Below are 16,946 nucleotides of genomic sequence, written 5' to 3' on the forward strand. Positions count from 1 at the left end.
TATTGTCAGGCCTCCTCTTGGCTTCTGATGCTCTGGAGAAAATAAGCCACATTTGTCTAATCTCTTTATACTGTCTAGACAGCATTCTGGTAAACTTCTTCTGATCCCTTTGCAAAGCCTCCACTTCATTCCTGTGACGGGGTAACCAGATCTGCATGTTATATGCCCAGTGTGGCCTAACCAAAATTTTATATAACTGTAACTTGACCTCCTGACTTTTATACTCTAGCTCCCTAGCAATGAAGGCAAGTTTGCCAATTGCCTTCTTTACCACTATTTGTGTGGCCACTTATAGGGAAGTATGGATTTGGATCCCAGAATCTCCCTTACATCAGTGCTGTTTAGAGTCATGCCATTAACAATGCTTTCCCCTTGCAGTAGATCTTTGTTTCCTCTCTTCCTTTTACTGTGATGTATGTTGGCAGTGCAGATGCATGTTTATTGAATGTAGGAAGGAAATGGAACTGAATCTTCACATAATCTTTCTTTGCATACAGTTGCATTGTATAAATAATAATTAATGTTATTATAATAAATGTTATAATACCAGGAACTCTGGTATTTCATTCTGGTGCTTCTCTTTGTTTTAAGTTGCCGATACTAGACATCTGAAAGAAAACACAAAAATTTTTCCGGCGATCTTTTGTACATTTTCCAGTAGTAGTTTCGTTGAACTAAAATAATCTGGGAACAAACCTTTTTACAACACTTGTTTGTGGACTGGAGCTGTGAGAATGCAAGAAAATAACTTTTAAATAAAAGAAAAGTGAAAATACAAAATTAGAAATGTGGTAACTAATTTGTATTGTAATAATTTAGCAATTTTTTTCTGCAGTAAATTACCTCCAAGTTTATATGCACCTATTTTGCCCAGTGGATCTTATGACCAGATTGCCTGCGTTGTTCCAGTTGCACTGGATGCTCTTGTCTTGCAGCTGATGTCCTGCAGGCCCTTTGTGGAGAGAGTGTTACTAGATAATCTAGGTGAGTCCAAAGAGCTTTGGTCTAGCACGGATTTAATCTCTTTCAAATAAATAGTCTGGGTTAGGCTAAATACTGAGCTGAATCAGCATTTTACAGTTGTCATTTAAACTTGGCCAATAGAAATGTATATGATTTGCAAAACAACTTTCCCTTTAATGAAGAGAAGCCTCCATCACAGTTGGAAAACAAGAGCTGTTGATGAAAATATTATTGAAACATATCAACACCTATCAATGAGGATAGGGAAAAGGTAATTTTCTGAGATAATACAAATCAGCTATACAGCTTATTTGTATTTTTCAGAGTAATTGGTCTTGGCCCCGAGCCCATCAAAATCAGGTTTAATATCGCTGGCATGTCGTGAAATTTGGTAACTTTACGTCAGCAGTACAATGAAATACATTAAGCGTATATATATCTTTTAGATAGTAAAATAAGTAGTGCAAAAAAAACAAATAAAAATAAAATAGTGAAGTAGTGTTCATAGGTTTAATGTCCATTCAGAAATCGACTGGCAGAGGGGAAGAGGCTGTTCCTGAATTGCTGTGTGTGTGCTTTCAGGCTTCTGTACCTCCTTCCTGACGGTACAGATGCTTTCAAACACTATGATTTTTAAAATGTACATAATAAATTGCAAGAGGCATTCAAATTTGACAAATTCTGAAGTCCTTGATTTATTTAAATAGAAAATTAATGGTTCATTTTCATTTTTTGAGTCTTTGTTTAGAGTTTACGGTCATTGGGTTTTCTGATTTTGTGGAGTCAGTTACCTTAGTATGGATGAGAAGCAGGTAGTGAAAGTCCTGACAGTTGTGCAGTAACAGTGGGTTCCATCATTTGTGCCATTTGTCTGTTGTATTTCATTAATCTATAAACTGAAAACATTTTACTTTGTTGTCACTATGCATTTTGATTGTAGTATGTACTTCAAGTGACACAATTAATATAACGGGCCAGATCTTCTGTTAACCGTCTTTGAGCTCAGTCTTCCATAGGTAATCTGCCTCCAGCTGATTTGCATGGCTCAAAGGATAGCACAAAGCCTCTGAGCATATCTAATCGTCTTGGCATCTCTGGATTGCCAGACTAGCAGATGAGGCCTTACCCACAACTATAAAAGTTGTCATTAAGAGTAACTGCTATCTATATGTCAAATTATTTTTAAGAGATTAGAAAAGTAAGAAGTAATTAAAAACAATTACATTTAAATTAATTTTATGTCAAATAAAATGGATATTGTCCTCTGTCTGCCATGTTTCTTCCCTTTTGAGATCAGTGGGTCTACTGCAGTTTCACTATGTCAAGCTGGCACAGGTACTGGGAAAACAGCATAATTTTGTGTTAAGGCCTGTTGAATTTGCTTAAGCCACTTATTATTTTGGTAATGATATTTTGCTAAGTGTGTGCTTTCTTTCATGTTAAGATTCCTGTTCTGAGCTGGTCTTTCCACAATGTTTACTATTGATTAACATCATGGACAAGCTTCCTTCGCAGTCTGAGGAAGTTCAAAGCCTCTGGTGTTCTGGTCAGTTTTCAGATGAAAAGCCAAGGTGAGGTCTGCTACTCTACCAATAATAGAAAACAGAACCAAAGCTGGCAGTTTAGTTGTATTAAGAAATGCAGGCAATCATAAAGAGCATCTGCATACCTTTGTATAATGCTTCATTAATACATACATTGAACAAAATATTCGCTGTTGTATAGTTTCTTTAGTGGACTGAACGTACTTTAACTCAGTGGACGAATGTGTCAATGCACATGATATTGCAGGGAATGCAGATGATATTTAATTATATATGATGTGCTAGCTAATATATCTTTGATTTTCACAACATCTGCTTTGTTTGCTAATATTTAAGATTTCATCCTGAATTGAAGTCATGCTGCTGAACGAAAAACCTATTAACTGTAAAATTGACTGGCCATTGATTAGTTGGTGACCTCTTCTGAGCTTAGACATTTCCAGTAAAGGAAGGCTACTGACATGCAGTCAACAGTGCTAATTAGAATGATATTGGTGAGCATTTTCTTAGAGTCATTAAGAATTACAGCAGGGAAACAGGCCCACTGGCACAACTCCTTCATGTAGGCCAAGATGCCAGCCTGGGCTTATACCATTTGCCTTCATTTGACCTATATCCATCTAACCCTCTCTTATCCATGTATCTGTCCAAACATTGTAATTGTACCAGCATCTACCACTTCCTCTGGCAGCTTGTTTCTTATACCCACTTCCTTCTGTGTGGGGGGAAAATGTTGCCCCTCAGATCCCATTTAAATATTTGCCCTCTCAAGTTGGAGAAGGACTGTAGCTATCTACTCTGCTCCACATGATTCCCTCTCAGCCTCATTTGCTTCAGGGAAAACAGTGGCATCTAATCCAATCCCATCCTATAACAAAAAACCTCAGTCTCCACAACATCTCTTTGAATCTTGTCTTAATCATACATTTCCTATAGTGTGGCAACCAGAAATGCACACAACAATCCATCTGCGGTCTAACCAACATTTTATTTTACTGTATCAATGTCCCATCCCCATCTGCTGAAGACAAGTGTGTCAGTACCTCTGTCACCACTTTCGGGGAACTATGTATTTGTACCCATACGTCGCTCTGTTCAGCAAGTACTCCTGATGGCCCTGCCACTTACTGTGTTTGTCCTGCTCGAGCTTAACTTCTCAAAATGTTTATCTAAGTTAAATTCCATCTGCCGTTCCTTTTCCCTGAGTTGATTAATATCCCATTATAATGTGAGAAAACACTCCTCACAGTCCACTTACTACAATTTTGATGTTGGCTGTAAACTTACTAATGATGCCACCTGCATTCTCATCCAAATCTTATTTATGGCAAAGATTGGTGGAACTAGCACTGTTCCCTGTGGCACACTTCTGGTCACATCTAAAAACTATTTTCCACCACCATACTCTGCCTCCTACCACCAAGGTAGTTTTGTATTCAATTGGCTATCTCACCCTAGATTCCATGTGTTGTAATCTTGCAGTTTTGTCAAAGGCCTTGTTAAAGTCCATTTAGACAACATCTACCACCCTGCCCTCATCTGTCCTCTTAGTCACCTTTTCTTATAATTCATTAAGTTTTGAGATGTGATTTCCCACAAATAAAGTTAGGCTAGTTATCCCTATTCAGTCCCTGTCTTTCTAAACACAAATTAATCTTGTATCTCAGAATTCCCATTTTTCCACTACTAATGCTCCATAGTTCCTGACTGTAATTAGACAATTAGACAACAGTAATTCCAGAACTGTAATTAACTGAATATGAAACGATTTTAGTATTGTACTCTTCTGTGAGAATTACATGACTTTGAGCAATATTAATAATATTAATATTAATATTAATAAATGTTTTCAGCAGCAATATACTAACATAATATGTAATGGACAAGTTAAGGATTAGAAGTGTTCTCTAGAGAAGATATTATTAGAACCTAATCTCTATCTTTACCTTTGATTTCAGTTTACCTCTGTTGCATGCACTGTTTCGTAACTTACAGAGGTGTTATGCAGAGCTTTCTTTGCCAGTCCAGCTGCCAGGTGTGATGAGTAAGGGGCAAGCTCAACAACGTGTCAGTTTGTATGAATATGTATGCACTCACTTATGCTCTTTTATCACATCCATTCCATCTTCTTATTTTCCAGAGCTGGTGAGTAAGTTTTTACTTAAAATGCATGTTCCAGTCTTCGAACTGTTTTGAAAAGGAGCTTTCTTTCCTTGCATTTTGTCCCTCCAACAAAATTGATATAATTGAAATTGTCTTGAAAGCCATGAATGAACATGAATGTTCATGTTCGATTGATTTATTGCTAATTTATGATGCAGGTACTATATTTTACAAAGTTTATCAGAGAATAGTGATAATTAAAATTAACACTCGCATCAACATTTCTTTAAAATGTATCTTAAGTGTCCATAGTATTTTTCTTGAAAACTCATATTAGTTCTGAGACAAATGAAAATTTTCAGAGTTTATTGAGTTCAATCATTTTTATTTGATACAGTTTTTTTTCTTGTTTCTTATCCCTGCATAAAAAATGTTGTTGATACAGTGATATTATTGTAACTTCTAAAGGATGCACAACATTTGCATGGATGTAATTCAAATCCCAATGGCAGCTGTGGAATTTTAATCTCTGTTTAAAAATCCTGAATTAATTTTGTTTTTAAAAGTAAGTTTAATAATGATGATCACAACTTTAGTAAATTTTAGTGAACCAGCTATATGTTTAGGAATGTCTATCAGGAGGGGAAATCTGCCACCTTACCTGTTCTGGACCATTGTGACTCCAAATCTTTAGAATTTAAAATGCAGTCTTTCATGTTCTAGTGTTACGTACCCCGTAACTGGGTCACTTACCAGCAACGATAGAGAGGTCTGTTGAAGTCTGATGGTACTATTTTAAAAAGTCTTTATTTATAAAGGGGCACAAAAATAAAATTAATACAGACATTCAGATAATATACGTTGTCAATACTCAATCTAAAGAGTGGGTATAATAATAACCATCAATAAGAAATAGCACAATCATTTGTCTAGGGGATAATATATTGTCCGATGGAAATATACGTCACTTAGTTCCTGCAGGCTTCAGCCTTTGGGGACCGCTGGGTTTTCACTTGTTGGAGAGAGAGAGATTTGTGAGAAAAGAAACTTGCCCGGGTCTTTTATGAAGCAAATCCATTGAATCGGGAAAGTTGGTTCCCCGTTGTTAGTTCAAGAAAATTGTTTCTGTGGTACCCGCCACCGGCTCCCAGGCAAAGGGAACCGAACGCACGTGGCTTCCTTCAAATGGCTTCCCGCTACTATGGGATCGTTAGCATTTCTTCTGGTGCGTCTGAAAGGGGTTGTTCCCCCGACCCTCTTTTATACTTCCTCACGGGGTCTCAGATGTCAATCAGGTTGGGATGATGCAATCCCTCTCTCAACCAGCCCACTTTGCCCGAGGGCTTGCACGTAGCATAGTCCCCAATCCACAAACGTGGTCTCCAGGAGACAATGGCCAGGTCTCTCTCTCTCATTTCCTGGGTCCTCTGACACAACCCAATAATGCTCTTGCGATTCTCACAAAGGAGGGGGCTCCCCCTCCCCTTCGGCCCCTTAGAGCTGTGGTGCATTCATAACACTAGTAAGACACTTACTTAGCAGTTCAAGGTACAACTGTCTTTATAATTGAAGTTGAGAGGGTGACTTGCTGCCACCATCTTAAAGGCAGCTTGGAATGAGTAACAAAGCTCCTCTTGCCTATAATTCTTAAATCCTTAAAAATACGAATCAATAATTTATGACAGATTTCCATTCCTGAGAACTGTTCAGAAATTAAACTGTCTGTAAGTCAGAAATGAACAAAAACTGGGTGTGGGAGTGGATTGCAGAAATAGCTGTGATGAAAGAGTGAGCAGGCACAGGAAGGGTGATTGTCAGCTCTGTTTGGCTCAACAAGTCCCCAATTGTTGTGGCTTGGGAGGTGGTGTAAAAATGCCCTGTTACTACCTGGCAAAGGGCCAGGAACTCTGTCCCCATCCATCCCAATGATCTCGCAAATGCTGGTTCATTTGTACTTGCTGTCCATAAGTCGAGTGTTTATTACTTGGGAAGGACCGGTAACTTAATGGGACAGATTTTCTGCTTACGTGTTTGCACACCTGTCAGATCTGTCCATTCATTTGCAGGTGATTTAAACCATTGTAGCTGAAGGCTTTAATTATCAGTAATATCCTTCACTCTATCGCTTTTGCTAGTGACCAACTTTATGCTGTCCTCAGTCACCAGACCCTCCCCCCACCCAAGTCTGCCCCACTATTTATTATAGATTTGCTGGTTATACTGGCCTCTGCTCCTCTTCGATGCCAGTCCCACATAACTCTTAATTGCTTGACCATTCATTTGGTTTAAATGTACTTAATTGTTTTAATTTTGTGTCATTGTTAAAGCATTGTAATCAGAAAATTATTTTGCATTCCGGATTTGTTTTGAATGTTTTTTAATATTTATTGAAGTCATTTTGAATGTTATCTCTATTTGTCCTAAGAGGCGTCCATGGCATAAAACAGGTTGGGAACCCCTGGTCTAGGGTCACAATTTTTGATGTCACGTAATGCCGAGTCACTTGTCCAAGCTGACGAGTAAACATTACACTGGCACAATTTTACTAAAAACATGTTTGTCCTGGCGCATCTTTCAACATTTTTCCTTTATTTTAAATGGCATGTTTTATTGCATCATTTTGCTTTGAGAGGGTGCACTTGAACTGAATGTGGAGTATAATATACATTTACATTTGTGATCATCCATTCATTGACAGATCGCAGCCATGATTTCAAGCTCTATTCCTCAGTACTTTGGTTTAATTGAATGCCTTAGTTCACACCTAACACCATTATCCTTAAATAAAAAAGTTTCATACTCTACAAAATCGAACATGTATTCTAGAATGACATTTAACTACGTGGAAGGAGGTTGACCTGTTAGACAGAAGTACTTTTTGTCCGATGCAGCGTGGGGATAAAAAAAAAAGTCCCATATACCCTTGGGGTGCAAGCATAAAAGACCTCGTGGCACGGTTTAAAGGAAACAAATGTGAAAACTTCCTGACCAATATTCATACCTCAACCAACCTCACAAAAAAAGCGTTTGGTCATTATTTTGACTGCTCTGCTTGAGACTCATGTGTAGTTGCATTAGTTGCAATTATGAGAGTAACTGTACTTAAAGTACATTTTTGGATGTAAAGTACATTAGGATACTCTGAGATTGCTATAAATTTCCATTACTTAAAGTTATTTTTAAAACAGAAGTTGGTACACTACTAATTTATTTTTGTTTTAGGAATGCTCTTTATTAGATGGCGTACTTGGTCCTCATATACTAACTGCTTTGTTGGCTTCAGATACTTGGTGCTTTCTTGCACGGTAGGTATTGGAAATGAAATTATAACCAGATTGGTAATTTACACAAATCCTTTCAATCTACTCCTTTTAACATATTAAAAAAATTCTTCTAGACATACTGTAATAAATTTGAGTTCTCAGAGCATTAAGTAAAGGTTAGGTAGTTCTATTTAACTGTCATAGGACATGGAACTTGTTGGAAAAATTAAAGAATTGGAACAGTTTTTGTTAGTGGTAGATTCCTAGTCTGTAATATCTTTTCACTTACAGGTATGGAAGTGCAAATCTTTGTGCTCATCACGTCTCCCTCGTGGCTGACCTGGTAAGCAAACAAAACCATTTTAAGATATTGTGTGAAGTGATGTGACTTGGTGTGCAGTTTGCAAAATGTATTTTACAACTGAGTTGGGATTTTCACTGAATTTCTTTCTCAAATCTCTAGTAAATGATGCAGTGAGATCTGGACAACCTTCAGACTAAAGCAGAACGCTTTAGTGGAACTCCATCCACCACTCTAAACATTCTATCACTGGTGTCACAGTAGAAGCAGTGCATATCATCTACAAAATGCAGCCCTGCAACTTGCTTAGGTTACCCCAATAGCACCTTCAAAATGAGGGATCTCCACCACAAGAAGGATAAGGGCAGCAGATACCACCACCTGCAGGTTCTACCCCCAGTTGCACACCTACCTGACTTGGAAAATATCACTGGCTTCCTAATAAAACACCCTTCCTAATGACACTTAGCCTATTATTCAGAACCTTTACCAGAAGACCAGCAGCAACTCAGAAGGTGACTCACCAGCTTCTTCTAGAGAGCATTTACAAATGGACAATAAATGCTATACTTGCTAGCAATGCCCAGAACCAAAAAAAATCAAACTGCCTCATTTTTGTTTATTTGATTGAAATATTGAAATGGTGAATGGAAAAATTGGGGAATTGCTATTTTATGCATGAAACATTAAAATATTTCAAAATTTGTTTTCATTTCCTTCAGATTTCCTCCACTCCTAAAAACCATAAATACAGTTAGTGGTCAAAATTTGTTTCTATTTTGATTTTCTGAAAATTCTGCGGATTTATATATCTTAAATAAATGATGCTGCTTTGGACTCAAAGGTAGAAGAAGTTCACAATTCTGCTCAGTAAAAATATTACTTGGGTATAAAGTCTGACTATGTTAGATTTGATCAGGTTGAATGTTAAGTATGATAGAATAATGGGGATTGGGCTTGCTGAATCACCTTTTATTCAGTACCTTGTCCAGGTTAGTGGTCGGTTTAGTGTTGTTGAATCTTTCCACTGTTGTTAATCATCATTTTACATTTTATCTTTGAACAGATTAACAGTATGTGTAACATTCTCATACTTAAGACAATGATTGGGTAAAGAAAATTATAAATGCTTCAGTCAGATTCAGATTGACTGTATCCAGGATAGATTTTAATTGTACATATTAGCATACCTTTATTTGATTGAGATGGTATGAACAGTCCATGTGAGTGATCCTCCACTTAGGCTAGTCGGTCTCCTGGTAATTGCCTGGCAACTTAAACCAAATGAGGTTTTGAGATAGCTATATTGCATAAGGGCTAAGAGAGAGTTGCATAAAAACTTAAAGGCACCCATTTAGACACAGTAGTACCCACTTGAAGTATGTCATATCTTCTTCCGATTGTAGGAATTTAATTCCTATGATTTCAATTCTCTCTCTTCCGCTGTTGCCTTGAATGTTTTTTTTCATTTTTATTTTTTCAATTTCCAGCATGTGTGATATTTTACTTTTATACTAGTCACATTAAAGGGCATTCTTTATTTCAATAAAGTCCATTTTACAAATATGCAATTTTCTGACTATAGCCTGAAATGCTGACAGATTTTCATTTTTATAAAGCCTTAATTTGTTGAATTTGTCTGTTTCTCAGGAATTTCCTGAAAACGTGTAGATTACAATTTAGTGTCAAACCATTTGGTCAACTGGACCACACTGTCATTTACTCTACAAGATTTAAAACAAAAAAATCTTGAAGTACAGATTTAAGTAAACAAATCTGTAGAACTACTTTGAGAATATGGTAAATCTTTTGAATAAATATCCCAGAGAAATCATGCAAATGCAAAGTATTAATTGCAGTAAATCACAGCTTAAATTTTCTTCCGAAACAAGTATCTTAGGATTCATATGCAGGTTTCCCCCACTATCCAAAAGTAGAGCGTTCCTATGAAACCTTTCGTAAGCTGAAATGCCGTAAAGCGAAGAAGCAATTACCATTAATTTATATGGAAAAATTTTTTGAGAGTTTCCAGAGCCTAAAAATAGTTTACCAAATCATACCAAATAGCACATAAAACCTAAAAAAAAAGGCACGTACATGCATGTGCACACACCTGCCCGCGCAAGGCTTCACAGTCATCGTAGTCTTTCTCGAGGTAAACACAAGTTTAAAGCGGGCGTCTTTTCTATATAAAGTAGAAATAATGTATGTACGAGGTAGTTACACTTAACAGAATTGGGAAGATTTAGCCAAAAACTGATTTGTAGAGGAAAAAACTGGCACATACATGCATGCGCACACACCTGACCACGCAAGGCTTCATGTCTCAGGGTAAACACAAGTTTAAAGCAGGCGCCTTTTTTCATAAAAGTGAAAATCCTCTTCGGATTTCTTTTGGTTAGCCAAAACATGTACTAATGTAGGTCTTTCGTAAAAGTGAAGTGGTGTGAAGCAAACAGGTGCGGGGGACACCTGTGTTTGTTATAGATTAATTGCAGTTGTTTATAACAATTAGCTAACATTATTGTTGATTTATTCAATAATCAAGAGGCAAATAAATTTGAGCTTTTTCACTGGATCAGTCCTGTGAGGAAATAACTACCATATTTCTTGTCATCCATGTCCACTTTTCAACCAACATCATTCATTGCCTTTGAAATCGATGCCAACTGGTTTCTTTGTATGGAGTTATTTAAAGATCTCATCTATGATTAAAGACCTATTCACACTCTCTCAGAAATATTGTATACTGTATATGCCATGGAGCCATTCCCACTAAGAGGGGAATTTGAAGAAGTTTTAATGGCTTTCATTAATCAATATTGGATTGCTATTTATGTTTTGGGTTTCAGCCAAGTATTAATTGGTATTGAAAAATTGTATCACTTTTGAAGAGTCATTTTTGATTTATTAATGTTGTATCTTAATTTTCAGGTGAAGTCTTGTTGTGGAGATTGTTACCAACTGTCCCATTTATCTTTACTCCTGCGACGTTTGCTTTTCCTTATGGCAGCAGAGCATCAGGTTAGTCTTTCAGATGTTTTACTTAAATAAACTCCAGGAGTTGAGCAGTTTGAGCAAAGGTGACAGCCTTCATTGATTTTTAGTGGCACTTTAAACTGAAAATAAACATGAGCTTTGAACCGTCGTCATACTAACTATGGCAATCCAATCCACAGATTGGGTAATAAGGTAACTAGTAAGAGAGAAGGGATTGCTTTTAGCATCAAGCAAATGTCCTAGCAGAGTATGGTTAATACTTGAAAGATGACTCTGAATGACCACTGAAAATCCATGTAGATTTCATGTTTTCAGCACTGTAGCATTACCAAGTTTGTACATTTTTATTGTCAGCACAAAAATTGCAATACTGTTCGAACGCTGAATTTAAAATAGTTAATTTTAAGGAGAATACAAATATCCTACCAAGGTTTGTAACAGTTTTAGCATATGCCAGGATTTTAATTTGGAAATAGTCCAGCAAGAGAAGTGTTACATTTTACAGAAGGAAAAAAAAAATTACATATCCTAATTGACAAGTTCTTTGTGATCAGGGAATAATATTGCAATATAATTAGCTGCCTTTTCACCTTCTGTTATTTAAAATGTTACCTGGTTATCAAACTGGTGGTACTTGGCTGTAGTGAATTTGAAGTCTCTGCTGCACTGAGATTGTAGGAACATCTGACCACTTTGACATTATGGTCATAAGGAAGTTTGCTGTTCTGTTTTACATTCTACAGTATCTTGGAATGTGCTGTAATGAAAGAGAGTCACTAAGATAATAAATGAAAGCTGCAGGATTGGCCTCATGATTGGAAATCCAGTTTGGATAATACACATAGAACAAGAGTAGAAGGGGTGGTGAAGTAAAGCCAGGTTAATTACCCAGTACCATAAAGACTCAGTCTATTCTCTCATTACCCATACATCAAAATGTATAGACCCAAAGACATTTGAGACCTATCACATTGCCATTTCAGGAGACAGCATTTCATTAATGAAGCTCTGGAAGAGTTCTTCAGTGATGTAGTTTCAGATCCTGGATAATTTGCCTTTGTCTTGGCATGGGTCATATACTACTAGATCATTGGAGTCAAAGCAATACAGGACAGGTCCAGTCTCTTCAGCCCAATGAGTCCTTGCCGACCACAGTGCCCATCCATCTAGTCCCAAATTTCCTGCGTTCAGTCCATACTCCACCAACCGCACCCCCCCCCCCCCCGTGCTTCTTAAATAATATTATTGTAATCACTTCAACCACTTCCTCGGGAAGCTCATTCCTTATACTCACCTCCCTGTGTGAAAATATTGGCCTTCATATCCCTTTTAATTCTTTCCCTCTTACCCATATCTGTCCTCCCTCTTTCCGGACTCCCTACCCTGGTGATGAGACTGCTACCATTCACCTTACCTATGCCCTTAATTTTATACAGCTCTAAAAGTCACTCCTTATTTTCTTATGTTCCAAGGAATAAAAACCTAGCTTAGCCAACCTCACTCTACAACTCATCTCCTCTAGTCCATGCAACATCCTCAAATCTGTTCCGCACTCTTTTCACGTTAACCACATCTTTCTATAACAGTTCAACTAAAACAGTCCTCCAAGTACAGCTTCAACAACTTAGGTAACTGCAAAATGTCCAGGCTCCTATACTCAGCCCCCTGACAGATGAAGGCCAGCATGCTAAATGTGCTTTTGACCACCCTGTCAACCTTGTGATACCACTCTCAATGAACAGTGCACTAGTACTCCTAGGTTCTTTTGTTCCTAGTGCCCTCTCATTCATAGTATAAATCCTGCACTGGTTTGACTTTACAAACTGCTTCATCTCACATTTCCTTGTATTGAAATCCATTTGCTATTCCCCAGCCCTCTTTCCTCACTGATAAAAGCCTCCTGTACAATAGTCTTCACCATCAATACCTCCTAATCTTGTGTCGTCGGCAAATTTACTGATCAAGCCTTGTGTACTTGCATCCAAGTCATTTGTATACGTATTAAAAACAAGTATCCCAACTCCAACTCCTATGCCATACCATTAGTCACTGACCTCCATTCTGAGAAATGACCTTCAGCTACCACCTTTCTGCAACCTACCTCCAAGCCAGGGTTAGCTTTCTCTGGATTCCATGGAATCTAACCTTCCGGGTCAACCTACCTTGTTGAAAGCCTTGCTAAAATCCATTACCCTACCCTCATCTACCTTTTTAGTTATTTCAAAAAACAAAGGCCACACAACTCTGAAAGTTCATCAAGCATGGTTTCCAAAGCACAAAGCTATCCAGACTACTACTAATCAGACCGTGTGGCCCTGGCTATCTTGATTACTGAAGTTGCTTTTGCTGGCTTCTGGTTTCTCCCATGACTTGCTCCAGCTCAGAGTTCCGCTCCCCCGACAATCTAGTTTAAGCCCTCCTGTGTAGCACTAGCAAATTTCCCTGCAAGGCTGTTGGTCCCCAGCTGACACTGAAGATCAACAGCAAAATAAAACCTTGCCAGTGCCTCATCACCAAAGCCTTTTTACAGATCCTTCCCATTCCCAACAGTTGGGCCAGTTACTTAGCCTCTTCACACAGAAGCTTCTTGAGCTTCAGCTCTCCACTCTACTCTGGCCACTCTCACAATAGCCACTCTCCTTGTTATTCCTTGCTGTTAATTAGCCAATAAGCCAATCAACTATTAACTAACAATTAGCAAACCTTCCTCTTTTAAATTCCTATAAACTCAAAAGCAAGTCCCAAGGCCAACTTCTTTTAAGCTCTGTCTCTTTTAAGCTTGCTACTCTCACTCTGTCAGAGTCCATAAGATGTAGGGGCAGAAATAGGCTACTTGTCCCATCAAGTCTGCTCCACCATTTCAGTATGGTTGATACTTTTCACTCTCAACCTCATTCTCTTGCCTTTTTCCTGTAACATTTCACACCCCAACTTGATCAAGAATCTGTCAACCTCCGTCTTAAATACACCCAGCTCCCTGTGGCAGTGAATTCCACAGATTCAGCACCTTCTGGCTAAAGAAATTCATCCTAATCTCCGTTTTAAATAGATGTCCCTCTATTCTGAGGTTGTGCCCTCTGATACTAGACTCCCCCACTATAAAAAACACCCTCTCCACTGACACTCTGTCTAGACTTTTCAACATTCAATAGGTTTCAGTGAGATCCCCCTTCATTCTTCTAAATTGCAGCGAGTAAAGGTCCAGAGTCATCAGATATTCCTCACATGATAAGCCTTTCATTCTCGGAATCATTTTCGTGAACTTCCTTTGAGCCCTCTTCAATGTCAGCACATCCTTTCTTAGTTAAAGGGCTCAAAATTGCTCACAATACTCCAAGTAAAGCCTCACCAGTCTCTGAAATGTCTCAGCATTCCATCCTTTTATATTCCTTTTATATTCTGTTACTCTCTTTTTTCCAAAACTAGTTGTGTTGTGCAAAGTGGAGGGTATAATTAGTTTAATCAAAACTGCCGTTTGACATCAAGCAATAACTTTGACAGATGCATCAAGATAACGTTCATATAGCTAAGCAAGTTTTGAATAATCTGAATACTAGAAGTGACAGTCATCAGTTCATAAGATCTCTAAACACTGAAGTAGAGCTGCCACCAAGGATCCTTACCTGCACTGAAAAAAATAGAGAAAACAAGCATATTAAGATAGATAGAAAGTTAGATACTTTATTGATCCCAAAGGTAATTACAGTGTCACAATAACATTACAGGTACACATAAATACAAATATTAGAAGTAAAAAAGAATTTTTTAAAAAGTTACCTCGGTCAAACAGGAGGTGGTCACCACTTCCTTGGCTATAGGTTGACTCATTATGGAGCCTAATGGCTGAAGGTAATTGTTATAGCGCTCCTTGGAGCAGCGCAGTTGTCTTTGTCTGTTAATAAAAGTGCCCCTCTGTTCAGCCAAGGTGGCATGCAGAGGGTGAGAAACGTTGTCCAGAATTGCCAAGAGTTTCTGTAGGGTCCTTTGTTCTACAGAGATGCAGAGGGGAGGAGAGGTGAAGCTTTTCCAGCATCTGCAGTCTCTTTTGTCACCAGAGGGAAGCTGTAGGTTAGGGGGTGGACCAAAATTCTCAAGTAACAGTTACTCTAAATCAAAACACCATTTGGAAATCTGTAAAAAAATAATTGAAACTAAGAGACACAATTACATCTGAGGAGGGAAAGAAAGTCTTGAAGATTTCAATGTACCCAGAGATGTAAGTTTATTTCTTGAGTTTGCATTAGATTTTTTTTTGAACGTGTAGGGGACGAAAGAGTAGAGGTGAAGAATTAAAGATTCAGGTGACTGGAAGTTCGGGATTTCTTTAAATGGAAGTGCTCAGCAAACATTGACCCAATTTACATATGTTTTCTATGGCACTTTCATCTGCAAGAGTGATTGCCATCAATGGTTTTAATGGATGAGTAACTGTAGTCCATTTTCTGTATAATGATATCAATATAAAATCCCTGGATAATGGCCAATTCAAAGTACACAGGTGCATGGCTTCATTTATGAATTTATTCCGTTTTGGCTCATGGACTTTTGTGTGAATTTGTCCAGTGCAATATATAGAATGTTGTATTATTGCAAGTTTTCTATTAGAAGTCAGAATCAGATTTAATATCACTGGCATAAATTTTGAAATTCATTGTCTTTGCAGCAGCAGTACAATGCAATACATAATAATAGAGAGAAAAAGCTGTGTATTAGTTAAGTGTATGTGTGTGTATATATAAAAAAAAGTAGTGCTAAAATAGAAATAAAACAGTAGTGAGGTAGTGTTCATGGGTTCAATGTCCATTCAAAAATCTGATGGCAGAGGGGAAGAAGCTGTCCCTGAATCATTGAGTGTATGTCTTCAGTCTCCTGTACCTCCTTTCTGATGGTAGCAATGAGAATAGGGGATGTCCTGGGTGTTAAGAGTCCTTAATGATGGGTGGTGCCTTTTTGAAACATTACCCCTTGAAAATGTGGATACTATGGAGGCTAGTGCCCATGTTGGAGCTAAGTTTACAGCTCTCTGCAGCTCACTTTGATCCTGTGCAGTAACCACGCCTCCCCCCCCCCCCCCCCCCCCGGTGATGCAGCCAATTAGAATATTCCACAGTACATCTGTAGAAATTTGTGAGTGTCTTTGGGGACGTCCAAAATTCCTCAAGTTCCTAATGAAATATAGCTGCTTTGTAGGTTATATTCCTTCTTTGTAGGTGAATCGATATGTTGGGCCAAGGATGTCTGTAGTCTAGCGTAATTTTTTTCTGTGTTGTTTTCACATAGTTCAGTGTAATTATTGTACTGTTTCATGCAGCACCATGGTCCTGAAAAACTTTGTCTCATTTTTACTGTGTACTGTGCCAGTAGTTATGGTCGAAATGACAATAAAAAGTGACGACTTGACATCCAGGGACTTGAAATTGCTCACTCTTTCCACTTCTGATCCATCTATGAGCACTGGTATATGTTCCCTCGTCTTACCCTTTCTGAGGCTGTATTCTCAAGTAGACATTCAAGGCTGATCAGCACTATTTATTGAGGAACAAAGACTTCTAAGTCAGCACCTCCCTTTGCAACTGAATTCTTGACTTTCTGATAAACAGACTCCAATCTGAAAAGATAGGTAATAACACTTCCAGATTATCCTCAACTATGGCACCCCAAATGGCCCCTCCGGCCCTTACTTTACTTCATATGTATTCACAACTGCGTGGCTAGATTTTGCTCTAATTCCATCTACGGGTTTGTGGATTACATCACTGTAGTAGGCTGCAT

At 38.0% G+C, this 16,946-nt stretch overlaps 1 protein-coding gene across 3 annotated transcripts in view; it reads left to right on the forward strand.

The window, feature by feature from the left end:
- The window catches only part of firrm (fignl1 interacting regulator of recombination and mitosis), a 46,081-nt gene that overhangs the window by 14,154 nt on the left and 14,981 nt on the right, over positions 1-16,946 (forward strand). For all 3 annotated transcript variants that reach the window (XM_059984433.1, XM_059984434.1, XM_059984435.1), the window contains 6 exons: positions 836-984; positions 2,408-2,534; positions 4,466-4,652; positions 7,833-7,915; positions 8,165-8,216; positions 11,109-11,198. In XM_059984433.1, the coding sequence (XP_059840416.1) occupies positions 836-984; positions 2,408-2,534; positions 4,466-4,652; positions 7,833-7,915; positions 8,165-8,216; positions 11,109-11,198 (688 nt within the window). The remainder of the gene's footprint in view (positions 1-835; positions 985-2,407; positions 2,535-4,465; positions 4,653-7,832; positions 7,916-8,164; positions 8,217-11,108; positions 11,199-16,946) is intronic.

Source organism: Hypanus sabinus, chromosome 11 (assembly GCF_030144855.1).
Source record: "Hypanus sabinus isolate sHypSab1 chromosome 11, sHypSab1.hap1, whole genome shotgun sequence".
NCBI lineage: Eukaryota > Metazoa > Chordata > Chondrichthyes > Myliobatiformes > Dasyatidae > Hypanus > Hypanus sabinus.